This window comes from Taudactylus pleione, unplaced genomic scaffold (genome assembly GCF_031769625.1).
Source record: "Taudactylus pleione unplaced genomic scaffold, aTauple2 ptg000095l, whole genome shotgun sequence".
Classification (NCBI taxonomy): Eukaryota; Metazoa; Chordata; class Amphibia; order Anura; family Myobatrachidae; genus Taudactylus; species Taudactylus pleione.
The window spans coordinates 31,959,456-31,983,553 of NW_028284497.1; the positions used below are offsets into that span (position 1 = coordinate 31,959,456).

The 24,098-nt window shown below is 49.5% G+C and overlaps 1 protein-coding gene across 3 annotated transcripts in view; it reads right to left on the minus strand.

The window, feature by feature from the left end:
- NAA35 (N-alpha-acetyltransferase 35, NatC auxiliary subunit) overlaps window positions 1-24,098 on the minus strand; it is a 104,218-nt gene that overhangs the window by 72,797 nt on the left and 7,323 nt on the right. For all 3 annotated transcript variants that reach the window (XM_088470090.1, XM_088470091.1, XM_088470089.1), the window contains exons 8-9: window positions 14,430-14,473; window positions 4,379-4,429 (exon numbers count right to left, since the gene is read on the minus strand). In XM_088470090.1, the coding sequence (XP_088326216.1) occupies window positions 4,379-4,429; window positions 14,430-14,473 (95 nt within the window). The remainder of the gene's footprint in view (window positions 1-4,378; window positions 4,430-14,429; window positions 14,474-24,098) is intronic.

Sequence of the window (24,098 nt, forward strand, 5' to 3'; positions counted from 1 at the left end):
CTCCAAATTTCAACTGCACACTTCCCAGGTCCTCTGTATTTCAGAACTCTGTGCCACCAATGAATCATGAATATGATGTACTGTATATGATATTCTAGTATACTGTACAGCTTACAGACATATCCTCAATAGAAAAACTGTATATTATAGTAGAGTATGAACATCTAACATTTTCTAATCTATAGGGCTGAATTAATTTAGCCATGATAAACTCCTGGTTTACAGCTGATTGACTTAACGCACATATAGCGTGGTAATTATACTTACCACATGTATTCAATTCTAAAATGCTTATCTCAGTGGTCGCACTAATTTTGGCTGGTAATACACACATTAAGTGTGGGGAACATTAGGGAAATCACTCTGTACCCCCCAAAAATACCAACTAACATTAGATAACTGTATAAAGAGCTAGTAGTAGCTATAAGCAAATTGTTTGGGGCTCTTAAAAAGGTTTAAAATAGCGGATTTTTGCATTTTTTAGTAACAGTGAAAAAACTTTTAGAAAGCAAGTATTTTTCAGCAATTTAACCACTTGCCTGGCATGGTCGTATCAGATACGACCACACCAGGCTGGGCTTTCCCTGATATAGTCATATCTGATACGACCAGTCAGAAATGCCCACTAGGTGGCTGTGGGAAGCTAATCTTCCCGCAGCCGCCTACATCAGAGGGACCTTCTGGTCCCTCTGCAAGCGTGGCTGCTTTTCTAGCGTGTCCCGATCACTGCTGGCCACAGTGATCGGTCACCGTCGGCAGCCCCCCTCCCATAGAAGCAGCAGTGCTGCTGCTGTGACCCGATCACTGTGGCCAGCAGTGATCAGGCAGACATCTCCACCCCCTTGAGTAAACAGCAGTAGAGGCGGCTCTGGTAGCCGCCGCCGCTGCTATGTATCCGGGCCGCCAGCGGGACACCCTCCCGCTGCGGCTCCGGAACTGCAGTGATCACTGTGTGTGAAGGAGCAGCGGCCGCAGCTTTGGCTGCTGCTTCCAGGTAGTCCAGCACACTCCATCCGGCCTCAGCTCCTCCCCAAAGGGCCATAATATATGTGTGTGTGTGTGTGTGTGTGTGTGTGTGTGTGTGTGTGTGTGTGTGTGTGTGTGTGTATACATATACACGTGTATGTATATATATATATATATATATATATATATATATATATACACACACACACACATCTATATACACATACATACATATATACATACATACATATATACATACATATATATATATATACATATATACATATATATACATATACATATATACACATATATACATGCATACATACATACATACACAGGGCCAGACTGGGACTAAAAATCAGCCCTGGCATTTAGAGTACACAGGCCCACCTGCTGTGGGATCCCTTCCCTATATTTATTGGCGTCAAAAGGGGAGGGGGTGCGGCCCACACCCAGGTGGTGTCACACGACGAGGGGTGACACCAAGGTGCAGACTCCCTTTCAGTGACAGGAGCAGAGTGCTGCACTGTAGCATTGAGTGCAGCACTCGGCTGCTGACATTGTAAGGGAGCCGGCACTGCCACAAGGCACCTTCTGCACCCCCCCTCCAGTAGCAAGAACAGGATCACCGCAGTTCAGGCTGCGAGGCCACACCCCGTTTTTGGCGGCGCTGCACTACGCCCCTGTCCCACGAGGCCACGCCCCATTTTTGGAGTTCTGCATCACACCCTTGTCCAAGGCCACACCCGTTTTTGGCACCGCGCGGCGGCATCTCTGCCCGCACCAGGTAACACTGCGGGGAGGGGCTCAACTGCCTATATTGCCATGCCGATGGGGAGCTTATGGTACAGTGCAACATGGAGAAATGGCACATGCAGGGCTGCAACTAGGGGGGGGGGGCTGGAGGTTCACGTGCACAGTTGCGCCACCAGTATCCTGAAGCCCGGTGCTGCAAGGTGGCTCCAAGCCGGACACCAGCTGAGATTTTATTACCAGCGAGAGCCCGGCTCCTTCCCTACAGCGCCACGATAGCCTGAGGCTGGAGTTCTCCCCTGAACTCCAGCTTCCGGCTCTCCCCATGGACACTATGGGAGAGACGTCATGTCGTCTATCCCATGGTTCCGAGGAGCAGCCGGGCGGACCGGATGGCGGCAGAGGCAGGAGCGGGGTTTAAGGCAAGTATTGTGTGTTTTTTTTTGTAAGCGGCACTACAGAGGTATTACACCTGCTGCGGCTATTTAAATCCCCGACTTTCAATTAAAGGCTAAAACGGGGGTACCCATAGTGTTCCCCCATGTTTTTACAACTTTAGGGGGGTCTTACAATTTTTTTTAAGGAAAAATTTGTAACTTTACGCAAATCCAACTTCGGAGTTTCCCGTTTTCGTTAATTTTATATTGAATACGGGGATAAGCGGGAGCGCGCCCGATACTTTAACGCAGGTGAAAACTCCGATATGAAACGTTAACTTCGACAGTGAAGTTAACGTTTCATATTGAATAGCCCTCATAGTAGTTTACTTCCTTAGTGACCACTGATAGTTTGGCACATAACAGCCCACCCACCACACCAATTGACTACTGCCTGGCCAGGCACTGCTAGCTTGCACATTGCAGCCCACCCACCACACCAAAGGGAATTAAAATTGTGCACACTCACTTTGACAATGTGACTGTCACTGCACACACGATTCACTGGGGTCTCTCAGCTGGCAACTCATGCAGTCCCAAAATGGAGTCCAGGTCCAGTATTCAGGCTTCCCGCCTACGCAGCGCTTTTATATCCCTGAGCGCCTGGGATGCGTAATGACATCACCGCCGGTGCCGCGCTACTGTGTGCCAGTTGGCCCCGCCCCCCTACACTCACAGAAGGCATGCCCCGCCCCCGCCGCATCAAACCCACCCAGGACGTCATGACGCTGCCGTGTCATGACGCCGCCCGCTTACCCGGCAAGTTGCCAGCTCTCGGGAGCTGGATAAAGCTGGCCAATTCACACGGCCACCGCCAGCGCAATGATGCAGCTGCGGCATATGTAAACAACGGGATCCCCTGAACACTGCAGCGCCGGCCGGGTAAGCCTGCGCTCAGCGCTTCAGCCAAAATCGGCCCATCTGCCCTTCTGGCATTTGCCAGAAGTGCCCGATGGCCAGTCCGGCCCTGTATGTATGTATGTATATATATATATATATATACACACACACACACATATACTCACACATATACTCACACATTCACCTGATTTGGATGTAATTACCCTCAAATTAAATCTGAAGTCTGCAGTTAAAGCACATCTTGTTTGTTTCATTTCAAAACCATTGTGGTGGTGAATAGAGGCCAAAATATGAAAATTCTGTCAATGTCCCAATATTTATGCACCTGACTGTATATCTGTGTGTGTGTGTGTATTATATATATATATATATATCTCTATCTATCTATCTATATATATCTATATCTCTATCTCGATAAATATCATAGAGCCTCTGAATAGGGATGGCAGCCGACCATCGATGGTTTGTGAACCATCAATGGTCTGACTGAAAATAAGGTTTGCCATTGCTGGTGGCTATCAATGTTGGACCATCGATGGTAACCCTCAATCGATGTTTGTGGAACATCGGCAGTTGTAGTCTACACAGATCTCGACCAATCGCTAAAGAATTGATGGATTCTAACGATGGTTGAACCATCGATGGTACAGCTGTCAATGGCCATCACTACAGTATAACATAAAAATTGCTATTTTTATGGTATACTGTGTTTTAAAAAAATATTGTTTTTCAAATAGTGATGGATAAGTTTAAAATGATGTTCTTGACCTAATTCAATCATAAAAGAAACCGACAATTTTGGAGCGGTTTTTGGAAAAAGAATTTGTCAGTTAAGTGGTTAAAAACTGTAGATGATTTTGGGGTGCATAAAAATGTCTGTAAAGTTATTTTTGTGTCATTTTAAGCAACTTTGTTAAGCATTTACGGGGTCAATCCTATAAGGTGCGAACTGCGAGTTGCTATTTTCACTTCGAATTTGCATAGCGAATTCATATTGCAATCCAATTAGCAACTCGCATTGAATCACTCAGACTGAATTCGCAGCTTTTCACTTTCACCTCGCTGAGGGTGAGAAATGGAAAGAAAAATCTTTATTTTAAGGTTAAAATGTCAGGACACTGCTGAACCCCTTGGATACCCCCTCCCCCTAATGACCAATTAGGGAATTGAAAGTTTCCAATTAGCTCAATTAGTCCAATAGTTACATGTCATTATTTGGGGTAAAAAAACAAGCAAAAAAAAAGTCCTCAAATTACCCCAAAATCAACTTTTTCATTAGCTTGCATAACCTTGGGTGAGTTAATGTTAATTAATGGATGCATAAGGTATAAATAAAAAGATCAAATTCAAACTATTACCTCAATCTCTACTTCAGGATCCCTCGCCTCTCCCTGTCGACTCCTAGTGCTCTAAAACAAAAATGATAGTCAGCTGTCAAATCTCACAACACAAACATGCAGGTGTAGGTGGAAAGAGTTCCATGAAAACCAGGATGCCCCTTGCCTACATAGACCAACAAAGATACAGGACTTTAAGGAAAAGATGAACAAGACTCATTGCTAGGTTTCGAGTATGAGAGAGGGGGTAGAGACTTGTTTTTAATTGTTCATATAAATGGCCAAAGAAACAGATAAAAGTATTTTTCTTTTTAATTTACAGATTAACTACATGTACAAATAATAACATTTTTGCACTCTTTTGCAGATTTATGGAATTAAGTGCCATTGAGAATTCTGGGGGAGATGTATTAAGCCTTGAAAAGTGACGAAGTGTAGATTGATAAAGTACCTACCAATCAGCTCCTGTCACTTTACAGGCTGTGTTTGAACAAAATAAGAGTTATGTCAGACTTACCTTTGTGAACTGTTTCTTCGTGGTCCATAGGGTCCACAGGGATCACCATGGGGAAAATGTGGTTGGAGTGATCCAGGCACCAAACAGTTAAGATTTCAGCTTCCAGGATGCCTCGGGTGCTCATCCACATATACCCCCGCCCCTGGCCACAGGCATTCAGTTTTGTAAACAAGCACAAGGCAGGAGAAGAAAAAGAGGAGAAGGAAGGACAATGTACACCACAGACACTCACAGTAGATGAGGGAATCAATTACCAAGAGAAAAAACACCCAATGAAAGCAGGTGTGTCAGGGTGGGTGCCCTGTGGACCTCGTAGAAAAAGTTAACAAAAAGGTAACTACCATAACTCTCATTTTCTACTAGAGTCCATATGGGTCCACATGGATCACCATGTGAATGTTATAAAGCAGTTCCCTCAAGTGTGGGTATGCTCCTGAGCAGAAAGGAGAATCCGCCGCCCAAAGGTGTCAAACGTGTAGGACCTGAGAAAGATGTGGACAGAAGACCTCGTGGCCGCCTTGCACAATTGTACTGCAGAGGCACCACATCAAAACACCCACGATGGTTCCACAGACAGAGTAGAATGTGCAGTCACCATGTTTGGAACAGGAAGATCAGCCTGCGTGTAAGCTTGAGAGATTAGTCATGCGCAGCCATCGAGCCAGTGTCTGTTAGCTGGCCAGCCTTGTTTGTGAAAACCATACAACACAAAAAGAGAGTCTGATTTTCTAAAGGAGTTTGTACGATCCACATATATACGGAGAGCATGAACCACATCCAGGGAGGCTTCACCTGCAGAAAGGTCTGAAGATTGGAACTACAATCTCTTCATTCATATGAATACGGGATACTACCTTAGGAAGGTAACCTGTCCATGTCCAGAGGACAGCTCTATCTTGGTGAAAAATCCAAAAGTTGGAGCAACAAGAGAGCGCTGCCAAATCAGAGACTGCAGGCAGAGAAGATAAAGTGTCTTTGCTGTCAACCACTTAAGGTCTGCTGAGTTCAGAGGTTCAAATGAGGGAGCCTGTAGACTCTAGAGCCTTGAGAACCAAAGACTAGTCCCATGGTGCTACCGGAGGGACAAAAGGTGGCTGAACTAGAACCCCCTGAAAAAAGTTCTAACATCCAACAGAGAAACGATCCATCGCTGGAACCAAACTGACAGTGCAGAAACCTGTTATCTCAGGGTGGCCAGGCAGAGACCGAGGTCTAACCCAGCCTGGAGAAGAGAAAGAACCCGGAAAACCCTAAAAACCTTAGGGTCATACTCTCTGTGGGAACACCATTGACCAAAGGAGTGCCAAACTCTATAATAGATGCAGGCAGAGGAAGGCTTTCATGCCCTAAGCATCGTCTGAATCACAGAGCTGGAGAAACATTTGGCTCTTAAGAAGGAGGACTCAAGAGCCACACTGTCAAAGACAGATGAGGGAGGTCCAGATGCCAGATCAGAATGTTTGCCACTTCCCTCATGGCTGCCTCACTTTGCGTGCCTCCCTGATGATTGAGATAGTATACTGTGGTCAGGTTGTCAGACTGGATATGGATCGGCCTGCCTTGGAGAAGGTTCTGTGCCAGAACGAGCACTTTGTATACTGCACGAAGCTCCAGGATGTTTATGGGCAGGTGACTTTCCTGAGTTGTCCATCTTCCCTGAAAGGTAGGAGGATGTGTCACAGCACCCTATCCACGAAGACTGGCGTCCGTGGTGAGGAGCAACCAATTTGGCGACCCTTGTCCAGAGGAGACTTCTGTAGTTCCCATGAGAGAGAAAGCCGAACCTCTGGGACTGTATTAGATGATACTGCCCATTCCACCAGGAGAGAATCAAATTGTTGCAGAGGCCTAGAGTGGAACTAAGCATATTCCACCATGTCAGAGGTGAATACCATTGACCCCAGGACCTGCATTGCGGATAGAATGCATACCCTTCACTTGGGGAGAAATTTTCGCACTCGCAATAATAGGGCCAAAATTTTATCCCCTGGCAGAAACACCCTTTGTGTCTGATAATCCAGGAGTGCCCCCAGATGTACCATCCGCTGTATTGAAGAAAGGGAGGACTTCTTCCAATAGATGATCCAGCCTTGCGTCTTTAGGCAGGCAATGGTCAGTTGGAGATTGTGTTGTAAAAGAGCTGGAGACTTTGCCAATATCAGGAGGTCATCCAAGAATGGCAGCAATCTGACTTCCTGAAGTCTGAGGTGGGCAGTCATAACTGCCATTATTTTGGTGAAGACCCGAGGGGCAGTTGGCAGACGGAAGGGCAATTACAGAAATTGGTAATGTTGCTGCCGAACAGTAAACCGTAGAAATTGTTGGTGGGATGGCATATTAAGCACATGCAGATAAGCATCCAGAATGTCCAGGGAAGCCAAAAAAAAACAGGTTCCATCACCAGAAAAATTGACAGAAGAGTCTCCATACGGAACTTGGGTACACAGATAAACTTGTTGGAGGGTTTTCAGATTTAGAATTGGGCGATGAGACCCATTTAGTTCCTGAATCAAAAACATATTGGAATAATAGACCCTTCCCTGTTGAACCACAGGAACCGGGATCATCACCCCTGCATGCAACAGGAAGTAAATGGCCTCCTGGAGGGCCAAGGCCTTGTTAGAGTCTGATGTGGGAGTTGTGCAAAAAGAAAACTTCTGGGGAGGATGCCTCCGAAAGGTGAGGCCATAACCCTGAGAGACCACTTCTCGGACCCAGGCGTCTGTTGTTCGATGCCAGGAGTCCGCAAATTGAAGAAGTCGGCCTCCCACCCCAGGAGGAAGCCCGCCCCATCAGTTTATTGTCTGGCTTGTAAGCTGGACGTTTGACAACCCAAGACCTCTTAGTTTGCGGCTTGGTGGTTCTGCGAGAACTAGACTGTCTGGAGAAAGGCTGTCCTTTTGCACTTCCCTGAGGGTGAAAGAACCGAAAGAGGACTGCCTAGGCTTAGATGTAGTGGTTGATGGCAGACCTGCAGATTTTGAGGCGGCCAGAGTAGCCACTATCTTATCCAATTCTGCTCCAAATAGTATGTTTCCATAAAAAGGCAGGGATTCCAGAGCCTTTTTGGATCCCGCATCTGCTTTCCAGGACCTTAACCAAAGGGTTCTACAAGAAACAACCGACCCTGCCAATGCTTAAGAAGTCAGGAGTCCAGCATCTATTGAAGCTTCTCCAAATAAAAGAGGCCGCTTCCCGTATATGGAAGATATGTCAGCTGTTCTCTGGTAGCATCTGGTAGAGTGTCTTCCAATGCCCCCGTCCATTATTCAACAGCCTTGGATACCCAGGCCGCAGCCATAGCCAGCCGGTTAACAGCCCCAGACAATGAAAACACTGATTTAAGACAGGATTCAAGTCTTCTATCTGTGGGATCCTTAAGGGAAGATGCGGACAGTATAGACAACGTAGCGCTCCTGACTACATGTGTCACATGAGCATCCACAGTAGGAGGGCTACCCCACTTACTACATTCGGTAGGTGAGAGGATACAAAGATGTTAATCTCTTTGTAACATGGAACAGTTTATCAGGAGTACTCCTACTTCCCCCATGAGTTCAGTGAGAAACTCAGCTTTAACCACTTTCTGGTGTTTAAACACCAAAGAGCCTTAGGTCTAGGAGCTGGCTCTTCATCCTCTATATTTAGGATTGCTTTGACCACCCTCACCAAGGAAGGGACATCCACTGTAAAAGGATGGTCCTCCTCTTCTGAGAGAGATCCTAGAGAAGAAACAGGCGCATCATCTAACTCCTACGATGATGCGTCAGAATCTACAAGCTGGGCGGACTGACAAGAGGATACCGTCTGCTTAGGCGTTATTATGACTACCGGTCTGTTTGCCTCCAACATTTGCTGAAACGCAGCAGCAGATTGAGCTGTACTCTGACTTCAGTGGGCATAAACATTCATCCAGGATGGATGTATAGGGGGGGGCAAACATAGCAGGCTGAAACTGCTCTGGGTACCCCATCATGGGAGGTAATGTGGGAGCAGCCAAACTGTCCACTACCTGCATCATAAACGGAGACAAGGGGGGCACCCAGAGTGGCTCCTGTACAGGGGCTAGTAGACTGGACTGGTGAGCTGATTCTTTATAACAGATAGCAAACAAACCATCCTGTATAAAATCCTGAGGGGACAAGCCCGCCAAACAGCTTTCACATGAAACCAGCACCGGGGCCTCAGCCTCCTGTTTACCCTTAGACTAATGCAGCGTATCCAATAGGTGACTAGAAGGCAGTGGCGGGCTGGCCCAGGGGGCAGGGTGCCATGTGCCCCCCGGTCCGCAGCGTCATGCGGACCGCGGGCAGTCTGTGTCACTGTGACACAGACTGCACCGCGTGTGTAGCGCTGACCGGACGGAATTCGGTCAGCGCTACACAAGTGACAAACACACAACCGCCCAGCAGCTGTGTGTTTGTTTTGATCAGCAGCCAATGAGAGTCTGTCAGACTCTCATTAGCTGCTGCTGCGCCCACTGCGGGAGCCGCTCCATCTTCCGGCTCCCGCAGTGGGCAATGGGAGAGGCATCATGATGTCATGACTTCTCTCCCATAATGCAGAGCGGCCTGGCCCGGGAAGGACAGGCGGAGGAGCAGATGGCGACAGCGGGAATTGAGGTAAGTGGTTTTTTAATTACGTGTGTCTACTGGGGGAGGGGTGGGCACTACAAGGGGGGGGGACTACTACTACTGGGGGCAATACAAGGGGAGGACTACTACTACTGGGGGCAATACAAGGGGAGGACTACTACTACTGTGGGGCAATACAAGGGGGGGGGACTACTACTACCGGGGGCACTACAAGGGGGGGGGAACCACTGCTGGAGGCACTACAAGGGGGGGACTACTACTGGGGGCCCTACAAAAGGGGAACCAGTACTGGGGGCACTACAAGAGGGAGACCACTACTGGGGGCACTACAAGAGGGAGACCACTACTGGGGGCACTACAAGGGGGAGACCACTACTGGGGGCACTACAAGGGGGATAACACTACTGGGGGCACTACAAGGGGGATAACACTACTGGGGGCACTACAAGGGGGATAACACTACTGGGGGCACTACAAGGGGGATAACACTACTGGGGGCACTACAAGGGGGATAACACTACTGGGGGCACTACAAGGGGGGACCACTACTGGCGGCACTGTAAGGTGAAGACCACTACTGGGGATTGTTACTGGGGGCACTTCAAGGAGGTGGGGGGAGCGACTACTACTACTACTACTACAAGGGGAGGGACTACTACTACTAGAGGCACTACAAGGGGGGACTACTACTACTAGTGGCACTACAAGGGGAGGGGACAACTACTAGGGGCACTGCATAGGGGGGAGGGGACTACTACTAGGGGCACTACATAGGGGGGAGGGGACTACTACTAGGGGCACTGCATCAAGAGACCACTGCTGTGGGCTCTATAAAAAGGGCAATACTAGGGGGTACTGCATAGGGGAGACTACAACTGGTGCCACTATTTAAGGGGCACTGCATAAGGGTTACCACTATTGGGTGCACTGCATGGGGGGTGGACTGCTACTGGGGGCACTATATAAGGGGCACTGCATAGGGGTACCACTACTGGGGGCACTATATAAGAGGCTTACTATGGAGGCACAAGGGGCATTGCACAGGGGGGACCACTACTGGGGGCACTGTATAAGGGGCACTGCATAGGGGGGGGGGGTTAACTACTGGGGGCACTACTGGAGGCCTGCATAAGCGGGTCCTCTCGCGCACGCATGTTCTTCGGGCACCCTGGCTACACGCTACTCCTCTGCCAGGGCCGCCTGCATGCATTTGCCCCCCCGGACTAAAAGTTGCCAGCCAGCCCCTGATAGAAGGGCTGTTTAGCGCGCAAGGCGACTAGATGTATGGAGGACACATCTGTACATCTCCCCCAGAATTCTCAATGGCACTTAACTATACAGTTTTTAATAATCTTGAATTTTAGCATATATAGCAGAGGTTCGCAAATGGTGCGCCACGGCAGCCTGGGGTGCCTCGGGACACTTGCAGGGGGTGCCTCAGGTTGGTGGTCTAGCAACAAATCAAATTCTTTATGATCAATCTAATGTAAATATGTGCACAAACAGAAGCACAAACCTGGTCTACCATAACCAAACCTAAGGATTACAGGTAAGCACAATTTACTTCACTGCATTTTTTTTCTGAATTTTTTAATACCAAACTTTTGGCTTAGGGGTGCCGCAAAAACAATGCTGATGCACTAGGGCACTGTGATTCAAAAGAAGATTGGGAACCACTGATATATAGCAAGTCTTAGGCAGTCTGTAGCTCATCTACCCCAAACTGACAATTGTAATAAAAATTCTATTCAGTTTATCTAGAACCAAATTTCTAGATTTCATGGAGCTATTGGACATTAGAGTCCAGGAAAATAATATTATATACACACACACATATTATATATATATATATATATATATATATATATACACACTCCTGAGACAGACAGACTACACACCACCACTTGAGAGGGCCAAACCCTAAAGCTGCATACACACGTAAAGATTTTCTGTCCAACCATTCAACTAGTTGTTTGGTTGGAATGAAAACCTGGTAAGGTATGGGAGTACATAATGATCAGCAATTTCCTCCTAAATGCCAGAAAACAGATGAAAATGGTTGTTCAGACAAGTTTGTTAAATGTTTGATCTAAACAATTTGTTCAAACAACAGTTATTGACCAATTTCCAGCGTTTGGGAGCAAATTGCTGATTGTCATTTACTTTCATACCTTACCAGATATTCATTCCAACCAATCAACTAGTTGGATGGTTGTACAGAAAATCTTTACGTGTGTACCCAGCTTAAGAGGGATTCTCTATAATTTAGATCTGATATATACAATCATTCTATTGATCTACCCTTGAGGAAGTCTTCCTTAAGGCTAAACACGTATTGTTAAGATGTAGGACATAACACTAATACCCCTTTCAGACATCTCGAGAATCCCGGGAATTTGGCCTGGTACCAGAGTCTGTCTGAAAGGTGCCACCGCCCCTGCAATCGGCCAGGGCTTTTCCCGGGACTTAAGTCACAGGAAATTACCCTGCTTCTGTCTGAATGGTGCTACCTGGGAATTTACTACTCCCGGGCAGCACCAAGCAGCTTTTACATTGACTGCCGCGGCAGTCTGTGTCACTGTGACACAGACTGCCCGCGTGTGTAGCGCTGACCGGACGGAGTTCGGTCAGCGCTACACAGCACAAACACACAGCCGCCGGAGCCGGCAGCTGTGTGTTTGCTGTAATCAGTAGCCTGCTGCTGCTCCCACTGCGGGAGCCATCTTCCGGCTCCCGCAGTGGGTAATGGGAGACACGTCGTCATGACGACGTCTCTCCCATGCAAAGCGGCCGGAGGAGCGGATAGCGGTGGGACCAAGAGCGGGAGTTTCAGGTAAGTGATTTTTTTTTTTTTTTTATTAATTCTCTCTCTACTGGGGGGGGCGACTACTGGGGGCACTACCAGGGGGGGGGGATTACTACTGGGGGCACCACCAGGGGGGTGGATTACTACTGGGGGCACTACAAGGGGGGGAGATTACTACTACTGGGGGCACTACAAGGGGGGGACTACTATTACTGGGGGCACTACAAGGGGGGGGGGGGGACTACTACTAGGGGCACTGCATAGGGCAGAGGGGACTACCACTAAAAAACCTGGCTTATGTCTGGAAGGGGTCTACCTGGGAATTTCCCAGGTAGACACTGCAGTGTGAAAGGGGGGTCTCGACCAAATACCCGGGAATTTGCACAGGAGAAATTCCCGGGTCTGAGCAGGAAATTTCCCGGGTTATATGTATGAAAGGGGTATAAGTGAGGCTACTGTCACGTGCTCATAACCTCCTATCTTTACCTACGAGAGGGTATCAAACATTTCAACCTAGTCTAATTGACTTTTTGTAAGCAGATTCACTTAATTACATTTATGGAATTGTTATCAATAAAATATCTTGGGATTTAATTCTTGGCCTGCGGCCTTTTGTTGGGTATTTTCGGTATGAGGGTCTGATTACAGGATGCAAAGAAAAGTGTTACACAACACCAGTGGTCTTCCAGTTCCTGAATATGGTATTTTACAATTTTATTAGTTGGACAAAATTTCCCCTCTGATCAAAGAAAATGGCCTTTTTAATGTACCATTTGATGGCGCCTATCTTCTTATGAAATGTATTACTTTAATACCTTTTGGGGTTTCTAATTGTAGACATTTTGATAACCTATTGTGTTATTTTAAGTGTGAACGCCCTCGTGGTTTTTTTGAAAAGGTATATTAAATATATCTATACATAGGAAGTCCCTGGTAGACATCTTTCTGTTTGATCGGGTTAATCTCGAGAACCACTGGATGGAGTTTGATTCAGTTTTCACTATTCTATAGAGAATTTGTCGAGGAAGGTTTGTGTTTATGAAACATTTAAGTCGGACAAAAGGGAGCAGAGCAGTGACAATTTTAGTGAAGCAAGTCCATGAAAAAAAATGGTTGTTCAAGCACTTTCTTGGCTTACGCTGCCTAAACTGCTAAAGTAGTATCACAATGATGGGCTTGATTTAATACTATGTATAGATTGATATGTATGTGAAAAACTTCAAACGAGTCCAATTCCCGGTATGAGTCCTCTTTGGCATGACAGTAAATAAAGTACAGGGTAGTCTATGTATCGAGCAGTGAAAAGCATGGAGAAGTGGACCAGTGGAGAAGTTGCCCCTAGCAACCAATCGGCTTTGAAGTAGCATTTATTAAGTACAGTCTATAAAATAGGTAGTAGCTGATTGGTTGCTAGGCGCAACTTCTCCACTGGTGTACAGCTCCACACTATTCACTCCTTGATACATAAACCCAAAGGGAGAGACACTTAACGTGGCTGGAGTAGACCTAGGTGGAGACAGTTTTTCTCATGGACAACTATGCGTGGCCCTTTTGAGTGTCACATCAAAACAAAATCTTTTCGTGTTAACGTCATGAGGAAAAGCGACTAATGTGGTCAACAAGGCAATCTTATAAGACCTCACTTAAAAAAAGTCTATCGCCGTATATTCAAAATAACAGAGACAACGCACACACAGCAATGTAAATACACCAGCTGGGGTGCTCCTGAAGCAGCCAAAGGAGGATCACATACATCTAGTGGAGAATATCCACATTAGTACAGAGCAGGGCACTACTCACTAGTCTCGAAAACAGCTTAGAAATAGTCATTTAGACATAGTGAGTGATCCATAAAATAGCAAACGTTTCTGTCCCCTGCTGGGACCTTCGTCATGGCACAATTACATCCCAACACAGCAGCAGGCAACTCATCGAAGTACTGCTATAGCTATATATATTATAGATACATAAAAATATATTTTTGTCTATCCATCTATCTCAATGAACAGGACAACAAGTTCCTGTGTAAATCTACATCAAAGCATGTATTCATCTCTAAAGAGGTGTGTGTATATATACACACACATATACACACACACATATATACATATAGACACAGCAATAAAATCTGCACGTCATGCACACGAAAGGTACCTTAACTCTCCTCTGTAAGTCATCTTCAACATCTTTTAACATTCCTATAAAAGGAAGATTCCACAATTATAGCAAATACAGAAAAATATGAGATATGGTAAGAACTTACCCTTGTTATCTCTATTTCTACGAAGTCCCTAGGGTTCCACAGGATACCTTGGGGTATAGGTGTGACGTCAGTCGCAGGGCACCAAAGAGTTAAGCTTTCAGCCTCCCAGGATGCACTAGGTCCCCCTCCTATACCCCGCCCCCGGGCCAAGGCACCTCAGTTAGTTACCAAGCCATAGGCCGGAGGAGGAGAAGGAAGAGAGAGAACAAAGATCTGGACACATACAAGAATCACATTCTCACCAGAGGGAGACGGAAAACCGGTGACCAGAGCAAAGCCCATCTGCAGCACAGGTGCGACAGGGCGGGAGTCCTGTGGAACCCTATGGACTTCGTAGAAATAGAGATAACAAGGGTAAGTTCTTACCATATCTCATATTTTCTACTTCAGGGTCCATAGGGTATCCACAGGATACCTTGGGGATGTCCCAAAGCAGTATCCTTTAAGGGTGGGGACGCTCCTGTGCAGAAAGGAGAATCCGCCGCCCGAAGGAAGCATCCTGAGAGGCGAAGGTGTCAAACCAGTAATACCTCACGAAGGTATGGACAGAAGACCACGTAGCAGCCTTGCAGATCTGAACTGCCGAGGCACCACGTCGAGCTGCCCACGAAGGACCCACAGACCTAGTGGAATGAGCCTTCAGAGAAGGAGGGACCGGTAGGCCTTCATGAAGATAAGCTTCAGAAATAGCCATACGGATCCAGGCTGCCAAAGTTTGCTTTGAAGCAGGCCAACCCTTTTTACAGAAGCCATAGAGGACAACAAAGCGTCCGACTTCCTAAACAAAGAAGTGCGGTCAACATAAGTCCTTAAGGCCCGCACAACATCCAAAGAGGCCTCACCCACGGAAAGACCCGGTGAGTTAAAGGCCGGAACAACTATTTCCTCGTTAACATGAAACTGGGAAACAACTTTGGGAAGAAACTTGGGCCGAGTGCGGAGCACTGCCCTGTTCCCATGAAAAACCAAGAAAGGGGGTCTACAAGAAAGAGCCCCTAACTCAGAAACACGTCTGGCTGAAGCAACGGCCAGAAGGAAAACAGTCTTAGCTGTTAGCCATTTAATATCCACTGAGCCCAGTGGTTCAAACGGCGGTCCTTGGAGAGCCCTCAGGACCACAGCCAAATCCCAAGGCGCCACAGGTGGAACAAAGGGCGGCTGAATACGGAGAACACCTTGCATAAAGGTGCGCACATCCGGGATTGTAGCAATCCTACGGTGAAACCAGACAGATAGGGCCGAAACCTGTACCTTCAAAGAAGCAAGGCGAAGCCCATGATCTAGTCCCGCTTGCAGGAAGGCGAGAATCCGAGACAGACGAAACTCCCGCGGTGCATAACCTCTCGGTCGACACCACTGGAAGAACATATGCCACACGCGATGGTATATCCTCGCGGAAGACGGTTTCCGAGCTCGTAACATGGTACGCACCACAGAGCTGGAAAACCCCCAGGACCTCAGCATGGCCGTCTCAACAGCCACGCCGCCAAAGACAGCCGAGTCAGGTCCGGGTGAAGACAAGGACCCTGAGACAGAAGGTCCGGTCGTAGCGGCAACCGCAGAGGACTGTCCACGGACAGACCCTGAAGGTCTGAGAACCAGTGCCGTCTGGGCCACACGGGAGCTATCAACAGGAGCGTCCCTCCTTCCTGTTTGAATTTCCGGATTACCCGTGGAAGAAGGGAGACCGGAGGGAACAGGTATGCGAACCTGAACGTCCACCGGACGGACAGAGCATCCACCAGAGACGCCCCTTCGTCTCTTGTGCGAGACCCGTACACCGGCAACTTGTTGTTGTGCCGGGACGCCATGAGGTCGATTTCTGGAAGACCCCACCTGTCCACCAGTAGTTGAAAAACGTCCGGGTGCAGGGACCATTCCCCTGGATGAACGTCCTGGCGACTTAGAAAGTCTGCCTCCCAATTTAGCACTCCCGGGATGAAGACCGCTGATATGGCCGGAAGATTGCGCTCCGCCCAAACCAGGATCCGAGAGACCTCTACGAGAGCCGCCCGACTGCGAGTTCCTCCTTGCCTGTTTATGTAGGCCACGGTGGTAGCATTGTCCGACTGGACCTGCACCGGGTGACCCTGGAGAAACCGCTGTGCCTGCAGGAGAGCATTGAAGACCGCACGGAGTTCCAAGATATTTATTGGAAGCTCCGCTTCTGTCGGTGTCCACCTGCCCTGGAACAAGTGTGGACCCGAAACTGCTCCCCAGCCCCGAAGACTGGCGTCCGTTGTCAACAGGACCCAATTTGGAACCCAGAACGGACGTCCCTTGTTGAGGTGGGTCGTCTTTAACCACCACGCAAGGGACAGGCGAACCTCCGGGGTGAGCACAATCGTCTGGAACTTCAGAGACTGAGGCAGCCCGTTCCACTTGGACAGGATCAGGTGCTGCAGAGGTCTGGAGTGAAACTGGGCGTATTCCACCATGTCGAACACCGACACCATGGAGCCCAGTAACCTCATCGCCGAGTGTAAGGACACCCGGCGGCTGTGCAGACAACTGCGCACCCTTGACTGTAAAGCAGAGATCTTGTCCTCCGTCACGAAGATCCTTTGCTGTCCCGAGTCCAATAAGGCTCCAAGATGCAGAATCCTCCGAGACGGGATTAGAGTGGACTTCTGCCAGTTGATTAGCCAGCCGTGCCATTGCAGCAGTGCAATGGTCAGGTCCAAGTGGTGTAACAGGAGCTCTGGAGATCCTGCCACCAATAACAGGTCGTCCAAGTACGGCAACATGCGGACTCCTTGCAGCCGCAGAGAAGCCGCCATGACCGCCATAGCGTCCTGTAAGTTCAATGACACCATGTAGTCCCCAGGTTCCAGCGCCAGAATGATGGACCGTAGGGTCTCCATCCGAAACTTCGGGACCCGCAAAGACTTGTTGAGTGCTTTGAGGTTGAGAATCGGACGATATGACCCATTGGGTTTCTGTACCAAAAAAAGATTTGAATAGAAACCCTGGCCCCTCTGGGAGAATGGAACAGGCACTATAACTCCAGCCTGGAGCATAGTGTGCAATACCTTCCGCAGCTCCGTAGCCTTGTTCCGGTCTGATGGTAGACCCGTGGTGAAGAATCGAGCCGGGGGTCTGTGCCGGAAGGAGAGGGCGTACCCGTGAGAGACCACCTCCAGAACCCAAGTGTCTGTCGTAGTGAACGACCAACACCGGGAGAACTGCAGCAGGCGGCCTCCCACCCTGGGATCCCCCAAGGGGAGACCCGGACCGTCAGGCCGCAGGCTTGTCATCTGGCTTGGGGGCCGGACGTCTGGTACTCCATGCCTGCTTCCGGGGCTTGACTGATTTCTTAGGGCCAGCCTGTCGAGGAAACGACTGTGGTTTGGGCCTGCCCTGGGCCCTAGATGACCGAAAGGACGATGGTCCAGAACCAGAAGGAGCAGCGGCCGACGGGAGACAAGCAGATTTGGCTGCCGCCAGCGTGGCCACAATCTTATCCAGATCCGGACCGAAGAGAACTTCTCCGGTAAACGGCAACGCTTCCAGACCTTTCTTGGATCTGCGTCCGCCTTCCAGGATCGCAGCCACAAGGTGCGACGAGCAGCTACCGCTGCTGAAGAAATTCTAGACACCAGAGTACTAATGTCTAGAGCCGCCTCGTTGATGTAGGTGGCCGAATCACGGAGATTGCCAATCAACTCCGCCTGTTCGGCCGGACAGTCGGATTCAAAAGAAGCCTCTAATGAATCCGCCCAGCGCTCCATCGCTCTGGCAACCCAGCAAATGGCCATAGCCGGCCGTGCTGCCCCCCCTGCAAGGGAATAAGCAGACTTCAGGCAGATTTCTACCTTGCGGTCCGTAGCATCCTTAAGGGAGGACATGGATGGCATCGGCAATGTGGCACTACGGACAAGACGGGTCACGTGAGAATCCACCTGTGGAGGGGATTCACACTTAGCAAAATAATTATCCGCGAACGGATAAGCCACCGCCAGGCGTCTCTGCGGCTGGTATCTTTTGCCAGGTTGTTTCCACGCCTCCTCTAAATGGTCCACCAACTGACCCGAAAGAGGAAAGACTGTGGCATCGCCCTTCACATCTTTGAAAAAGGCATACTTAGATTTAGCCGCTGGGGGAACTTCGTCCTCAATCACCAAGGCTGTGCGGACCGCCCGAATAAGTCCAGGAATATATACTTTGGACTTAGCATCAGCGTCCTTAGTATGGAAAGGTTCCTGATCGTAAGGATCCAGAATCTCCCCATCATCAGACGTCCCTTCGTCATCCTCATAAGGAGCGGACAGAGACGCCACCGGCCTTTTATGAGGCCGCATCACAGACTCCCCTTGCAACACATCCGACAAGTGCTGTACAGAACTCGTCAGGGAGTTAACCCACGCTGGCTCCTGAGAACCCGGGAGCGGGGAAATAGGGAGACTGTGGGGTACCACCAATTGTCGTGGGAACCCCTGCATGGGTGACGACACCACAGACTGCTGGGACAAACCCATCGGAGTAAACGCGGGCTGCGGAGCTAACTGTCCCACTAAAGCTGTTAACGCCTGAGCGAAACAAGCCCAGGGCGGCTCCTGTACCGGTGCTGTAACCGTAATAGGCCGCGCCATGGACAAACACTGCCGGCAAAGGCCCTCCGCGCTACCCTCCCCCTCCGCTAACGGTACTTTGCACGTGGTACACTGTAGCCGGAGGGGAAAATCACTTTCAGACATGATGGCACCACGTATGTGACCTCTCTCACCAATTAAGTATTAAATAGGCGAGAGACCACCCTGCAGCACCGCACCGCAAGGGCTTTAGCAGAAAGAACAGGGACAGTAATAAAGCTGACAGTTTAGAGAAGAAAAGTTACAGGCAGCGCTAGCACAGTCACATACAATGCAGAGAAATAACAATTCCTGCACTAACAGCGCTGATCACTCAACTACACAGACACAGGGCCTGGTAGGACACAGCGCTGCATACACAGACCTGAGCCACAGCGGAGGAGAGGTATGCGGGGGGACCCAGACCACGATGCTTCCTTCCAGACTTCCAGCAGCGTTCACCATGCGTTGCAGAGAAGATGGCCGCCGAGGAGCAGAGAGAAGCTGGCCTGGGGGAGGAGCGCTGACACAGGACCAGTCAGCACAGTGCAGAGAGGGCTGTGTGCAGCGGGGGAGGCGCCGGCTGTGAGACAGGGAAGGCGCGCTCCCCTGGCATGCATTTAACCCCTGGGACGCCGCAGCGCTACCGCTCTGCTGCGGTCCGCTGTCCCAGGGGGTAGTGGAAGCGCAGGTTGGTCGCCTGGCTCCACGCTGCAGCCAGTCCCCAGGGAGCCCCCTGCCTGGGGACTTAGGACCATGTGATCAGCGGGGACCCACCGCGGAACCCCGCTGCTTACCTCTGTCCCCCTTGAATCCGGCCATGGTCCGGAACATCTGGGGTCACCGCTAGCTGTGACCCCAGACGCCCACCAGCATCCCCGGATCAGTACCGGCGTTCTGGTACCGGCGGGGTGTAGGGAAGACAGCATGGACGTCAGGACTGACTGTCCATGCTGTTCATCCAGATGTGCAGCCACAGCTGCATGAAGAAAAAGCTTCAGGGGCTCTTCTAGCCCCCACTCCAACAGGTGCACCCGACTCCGGCCGGGCACCAAACTAAACTGAGGTGCCTTGGCCCGGGGGCGGGGTATAGGAGGGGGACCTAGTGCATCCTGGGAGGCTGAAAGCTTAACTCTTTGGTGCCCTGCGACTGACGTCACACCTATACCCCAAGGTATCCTGTGGATACCCTATGGACCCTGAAGTAGAAAATAAGAGTTATGGTATGACATACCTTTGTTAACTCTTTTTCTTCGAGGGCCATGGGGTCCACAGCCATTACGTTGGGGTAGGAATCCTGGTCACCAAACAGTTAACACAAACGAGCTCTCTGCTCCCAGGATGCACCGGGGTTCCTCCTCATATACCCCACCCCCTGCCTCAGGTAGCCAGTTCGTTACCAAGCTCAAGCAGGCGGAGACAAACAAAGGGTAAGAAAGAAGAAACCCATACTCATGAGTCCAGACTCTCAAGAGAAGAAAATTACGGAAACCTCCCCCAGAACTACAAGTGCGTCGGGGTGGGTGTTCTGTGGACCCCATGGACCTCGAACAAAAAGAGTTAGCAAAGGTATGTCATACCATAACTCTTATTTTCTTCTTCGGGGTCCATGGGGTCAACAGCCATTACGTTGGGGATATCCCAAAGCACTAACCCTATGGGCGGGGACGCTCCTGACTCTCGGAAGAGAGGAGAATCCTACGCCCGAAGGAGGCATCGTGAGAGGCAAAAGTGTCAAAGGAATAAAATTTGACGAAGGTATGGATGGAAGACCATGTGGCTGCCTTGCATAATTGCTCAGCAGAAGCACCCCGGCGGGCCGCCCATGATGGACCTACTGCCCTAGTAGAATGTGCCGTCACTGGGTCCGGCACCCTCATACCAGCCTGTGTATAAGCCAACGAAATTGCCATGCGAATCCACCTGGCCAGTGTCTGTTTATTGGCTGGCCAGCCACGCTTATGACAACCATAAAGCACAAAAAGTGAATCAGACTTCCTCCATTTGCTCGTGCGTCTCACATAAATTCTCAACGCACGGACCACATCCAGGGAATCCTCACCTGGTGAGAGACTAGAGCCCTGGAATGCTGGAACTATTATTTCTTCATTAATATGAAATTTACACACTACTTTCGGAAGATAACCCTCCCTAGTACGTAGTACTGCTCTATCTTGATGAAATATCAAGAACGGCTCACGGAAGGAAAGCGCAGCTAAATCCGACACTCTACGTGCATATGCCATAGCAAGAAGAAATAGTCTTTGCTGTTAGCCACTTAATGTCTATTGAATTTAACGGCTCGAACGGAGGAGCCTGTAAAACCTTCAGAACTAGAGTCAAGTCCCACGGGACAACCGGGGAAACGAAGGGAGGCTGAATCCTCAACACCCCTTGAAAAAAGGTCTTTATATCTGGTCTCAGAGCAATATTATGTTGGAACCAGACTGAAAGAGCAGACACCTGTACCCTCAAAGAGGCCAGGCGGAGCCCTTTTTCCAGACCGCTTTGAAGAAAATAAAGCACTCTGGATATCAGAAATTTCTGTGGGTCATACCCTTTCAGTTCACACCACTGAAAGAAAGTATGCCAAATTCTATAGTATATACGGGCTGAAGATGGTTTCCGTGCCTTCAGCATCGTCCGTATAACAGACTCGGAAAACCCCTTCTTCCTCAAGACGGAGGCCTCAAGAGCCATGCCGTCAATGATAGCTGATGAAGATCCGGTACAGCAGGGACCCTGTAGCAACAGATCCGGTCTCAATGGCAGAGGCCATGGAGGGTCTATGGAGAGAGACTGTAGATCTGTGAACCAGTGCCGTCTCGGCCACGCCGGAGCTATTAATATTACGGTACTGCCCTCTTGTTTGATCTTTCTGACCACTCTGGGAAGAAGAGCAAACGGTGGGGAACAGATATACCCAGCTTGTACCGCCACTTTATTGTCAGTGCGTCTACAAACTCGGCCCTCGGATCTCTTGTCCAGGATCTGTACCTGTTGTTCCTTCTTGACGCCATCAGATCTATTTCTGGTAGACCCCACTTGTCCACAAGGTTCTGAAAAACCTGTGGATGTAGGGCCCACTCTCCTGCATTTATCTCCTGCCGACTGAGAAAGTCGGCCTCCCAATTCAGGATCCCTGGAATGAACACGGCAGATATTGTGGGAAGATGCCCAGACCAAGATTTTTGATACCTCTGCCAAGGCAGCCCGACTCCTTGTGCCCCCTTGATGTTTTAGGTAGGCAACCGCGGTGCGATTGTCCGACTATCTGCACCGGTCTGCCCTTTAAGATTTCTTGAGCCTGCACTAAAGCTTTGAATATAGTTCCAGGATGTTTATTGGTAGCCGGCTTTCTGCCACTGACCACTTTCCTTGGAAAGTGTGTGACCTTGTCAAAGCCCCCCAACCTTGAAGACTGGCGTCGGTTTTGACCAATGTCCAATCCGACACCCAAAAGGGGCGACCCTGCCTGAGATGCTTTGTCTGCAACCACCAGGACAGGGACAACCGCACCTCTGGAGAGAGACGCAGCAACTGAGACCTGATCGTGCGATGATCCTTGTCCCAGCGAGACAGAATTAATTGCTGCAGTGGTCTGGAGTGGAATTGAGCGTATTCCACCATCCTCAAAGTGGCCTCCATCGACCCCAGGACTTGCATGGCCACTAGAACGGATATCTGCCTGTTGCGAAGCAACCTGCGTATTAGTGATTGTAAGGCAAGAATCTTCTCCTCCGGCAGATATATTTTCTGCACCACGGAGTCCAATCTTGCTCCCAAATGACACATCTGTTGTACCGGACAGGGTGACGACTTTTGCCAGTTTATGACCCAGCCGTGACTGTACAGACATGATACTGTCAGCCTCAAATGATCCTGTAACTGCTGTGGGGACTGCCCTAGCAACAGGAGGTCGACCAAGTACAGCAAAATCCTGACGCCTTGGCGTCTGAGGCATGCCATCATCACCGCCATCACCTTGGTGAATACCCGAGGGGCTGTGGACAGGCCAAACGGTAGGGCTTGGAACTGAAAATGTTCCTCTCCTACCGCAAAACGAAGAAATTTTTGATGAGCCTGTGTGATTGGTATGTGGAGGTAGGCATCCTGTATATCTAAGGATACCATATAGTCCCCCTGCTCCATTGCCAACACAATCGATCGCAATGTTTCCATCCTGAACCCGGGGGCTCGAACAAATTTGTTGAGCTCTCTCAGATTCAGAATAGGCCGGTACGACCCGTTCGGTTTTTGAACCAAGAACAGATTGGAGTAAAACCCCTCTCGGAACCGATTCTCTGGCACCGGAATCACTACCTCCGATGCTAGTAAGGCAAGGATTGCTTTCTGAAGGGCCAAAGCTCTTTCTGAACCCTCCTGTGGGTTTACACAAAAAAACCTTTGAGGAGGAGTCCTCCAAAACGTCTGAGCGTACCCTCGGGAGACAACTCCTCGGACCCAGGCATCCTCCGTCATGAGGTGCCAGGGCTCCGAGAACCGAAGCAGTCGGCCCCCCACCCTGGGATCTCCCAGAGTGAGGCCCGTCCCATCAGGCCACCGGTTTATCCTGGACCCTAGATCCTGGACATTTGTTCTGCCAGGGATTCCTGGGTCCTGCCTTTTTTGGTGGAAATCTCACTGAGGGCTGACCCTTGGCCTTGCCCTGCGGCCGAAACCCCCGAAAGGACGCCCTTCTCAGTTTAGACGAGGTTGCTGATGGCAAACCTGCCGTCTTTGAGGCTGCCATGGAGGATACAATTTTGTCCAATTCTGGACCAAAGAGAACACCCCCTGTGAATGGAAGGGATTCTAGGGCTTTTTTGGACCCGGCATCTGCCTTCCAATCCTTTAACCAGAGAAGCCTACGTGCCACCACGGACTCCGCTGAAACCCTGGAGGAAAGGATCCCTGCATCCAAGGTGGCATCCCCCAAATAAGAGGCCCCTTCTCTAATAAAGGAGATCATATCCAGTTGCTCCTTAG